Source organism: Orycteropus afer, unplaced genomic scaffold (genome assembly GCF_000298275.1).
Source record: "Orycteropus afer afer isolate SDZICR_OR568_19922 unplaced genomic scaffold, OryAfe1.0 scaffold00732, whole genome shotgun sequence".
NCBI lineage: Eukaryota > Metazoa > Chordata > Mammalia > Tubulidentata > Orycteropodidae > Orycteropus > Orycteropus afer.
In genome coordinates, this window is record NW_006922319.1 from 285,013 (window position 1) to 288,318 (window position 3,306).

Genomic DNA, 3,306 nt, shown 5'->3' on the forward strand with positions numbered 1-3,306 from the left:
CAGCTGCTTGTGGTAGATCCCACCATGGAGTTGATTGGCAGTCTCATCATGGGGAATAACTACCACCAGCTGCCCAGCCACTCAACCAGGCCCAGTCACGTTGACATGTAAACATAACCACCACACCATCTCTGTAAGGAATAGAGTCCCTGGGTGGTGCAAATGGTTAATGCTTAGCTGCTAACTGAAAGGTTGGAGGTTTAAGCCCATCCAGAGGCACCTCAAAAGAAAGGCCTGGTGATCTACTTCCAAACAATTAGCCCTTGAAGACTCTATGGAGTGCAAGTCTACTCTGACACACGCGAGGTCACCATGAGTTGGAACTGAATTTTTCTGGTAAGGAATAAAGGCAACAGAAGTAGATTTTTCTGACTCATGAACTCATTGCATATTGATTGCCAACTGCTATCCTTGTGGTTACAAATCATGCTCACAGTAGTCAGATAAGTACAATTGGAATCAATTCAGAAAATATTTTCATGGATGGTGAGGTTAGATGTGCAGAAGGTAGAGACAAAGTGTAAGGCATTTGGGATTCTGTGGAGCTCACTGTGAACAGAGCTAGGCCTCACTGAGGCCAGGCTTCCCAAGGGGATTCTCATCATGTCTCCTCTGTATTTCTCCTCGTGTAGACTGTCATGTCACACAGCTTTTATCCCCCCTTGATGCAACGTACATCATGGACTCTGGCTGCCCCCTTCAAGGAGCAGCATCATTACCGTGGACCCAGCGATTCCATTGCCAACAACTACTCCTTGATGGCCCAGGACCTGAAGCTGAAGAACCTGCTAAAGATCTATCAGACAGTCACCATCAGTGTCCCTAAGGAAAAGAGCCGTCAGGGGTTGCCACCAGGTATTTGGAAGCAGAATAAGATTTCTAATACTGAGTTCTAATTCTGGCTCTACCTCTGCTGTAGCTAACTTTGAATAACCTTGTAGAGTCTTAGTCTTCTCATCTGTGAGATGGGAATGATTATAATGGCTGACATCTATGGACCATCTGTCATATACTGGTATCCCTGAGTTGTGCAAATAGTTAAATACTCGGCTGCTAACTGAAAGGCTGGTAGTTTGTGTCCGCTCAGGGGCATCTTGGAATTAAGGCCTGGTATCTACTTCTGAAAAAATCTGCCATTGAAAATCCTATGGAGTCAGGTGGCCCAGCCTTATCTCCTGGCCAGAAAGATTAGAAAGTGAACAATTTTGAAAACGTGAGTGTAATGGATTGTATCCCCCTCACTATAAAATACTGAAGATTCCTTTCTGACTTTGCAATTTGTTTAGCAGATTTCCTGTGATGCATTACATTCAGAATTAATGCTTATCAAATAATAAAACTTTTTTCCCTCTTCTAAAAAAAGAAAAGAAAACCGTATGGACCACAATTCTGTTCTGACATGCATGGGTTTGCCATGAGTTGTAATTGACTCACTGGCAACTGGTTAACTGGTTTATCATGTAGCAGACCTGTTCTATGTACTTGTGTTATCTATTGCTGTGTAACAAATTATCCCTAAATTTAGTGGCTTAAAACAACAAACCTTTATTGTCTCACAGTTTTTGTGGTTAGGATGTGGCCCATAGGCATCACTTAGCTGTGTGCTTCTGACTCAAGGATCTCTTAAATCAAGTTATAAGCCAGGGCTGCAGTCATCTGAAGGCTTATCAGGGGAAGGAGCCACTTCCAAGCTCACTCGTATGGCTCTTGGCAGGCTTCAAGTTCATTGGCTGTTGACTGGAGACATCAGTTCCTTGCCACATGGGTCTCTCCATGCTCATGACATGGCTTCTGGCTTCCCTCAGAGCAAACACATGAGAGAGGGAGAGCACCAAGATGGAAACCAAAGTCTTTTTAGAACTTAACCTCAACAGTGACATCCCGTCAGTTTTGCCATATTCTGCTCATTACAATCAAGTCACTAAGTCCAGCCCACATTCAAGGGGAGGGGATTACACAAAGGCTTGAGTACCAGGAGGTGAGGACCTTTGGGGGCCATTTTGGTGGTTGCCAACCACACTGCCATATAGTTATTAACTTATGTAATCTCATCAGCAGTTTTGTCACTAAAAGGGTACAGGGCATATAGACTGCACTGAGTGACACTGTCAGATAGCGTGATAGCAAAATGACTCTATGAAATTTTTGTGCAGTGTTTCAGGAGAAAATTATATTTTTTGGAAAATATTCCTGTAGTTAGTTGTAACAACTAAAAGATTTTTTGGAAGTCCAGCCTGCATGTATCAATATACCTACAAGGTTAAAACTCTGTGCTAATTTATGTTAGTAATGCTCTCTGTTCATAGCTGTCAGTATTACCTAATTATAATGATGCTTTAAATCTTGTCTGCTACCCAGCACATACTATTGTTTTCATTGCTGCTGATGTTTCTATAGTCACAGATTTTGTCAAATTTTCTGGTATTTTAGTTTCTGTATTGTAAGTGATATTTTTGAATCTATGTCAATAACTTTTTTGAGAATGAAGTAGTAATTAAAAGGAGAAAAATTTAAAAAGGCTTCTGTTCAGTTATGAATAATGTGTAACTAATTTTGTAACTCAATATAGAAAGATTTTACAAAACAATCTTGTTGTTATTGTTAGTTGTAATTAAGTAGGTTCCAACTCACAGTGACCCTGCGTATGACTGAAACCCTGCCCAGTGTTGTGCCATTCTCATAATTGTTGTTATTCTTGAGCCCATCATTGCAGCCACTGTGTCAGTCCACGTTGTTGAGGGTCTTGTCCTTTTTCACGGGCCTTCTACTTTACCAAGCATGATATCGTCCCTTCTAACAACATGACTAAAATATGTGATAAGTCTTGCCATTCTGTTTTCTAAGGAGCATTTGGCTGTACTTCCTCCAAGACAGATTTGTCTGTTCTTCTAGCAGTCTATGTTACATCCAATATTCTTTGTCAACAGCACAATTCAACGCATCAGTTCTTCTGCCGTCTTCCTTATTCATTGTTTAGCTCTCACATGCATATGATGCTATTGAAAAGACCATGGGTTGGGTCAGGCACACCTCAGTCTTCAAAATGACATCTTTGCTCATAAAGACTTTAAAGAGGTCTTTTGCAACATATTTGCCCAATGCAATACATCATATGATTTCTTTCTTTTTTAAAAATTACATTGTATTTTTGCCATGTTCCCTCCCCTCAAATCCCATTTGATTTCTTGACTGCTGTTTCCATGGGCATTCATTGTGGTTCCAAGTAAAGTGAAGTCCTTGACAACTTCAGTCTTTTCTCCATTTATCATAATGTTGCTTGTTGGTTCAATTTTGAGGACTTTTTTT

General features: G+C 40.7%; 1 protein-coding gene across 1 annotated transcript in view; it reads left to right on the forward strand.

The window, feature by feature from the left end:
• The window catches only part of DNAH3 (dynein axonemal heavy chain 3), a 308,795-nt gene that overhangs the window by 41,457 nt on the left and 264,032 nt on the right, over positions 1 to 3,306 (forward strand). The window contains exon 4 of the mRNA XM_042783203.1: positions 633 to 855. Coding sequence (XP_042639137.1) covers positions 633 to 855 — 223 coding nt within the window. The remainder of the gene's footprint in view (positions 1 to 632; positions 856 to 3,306) is intronic.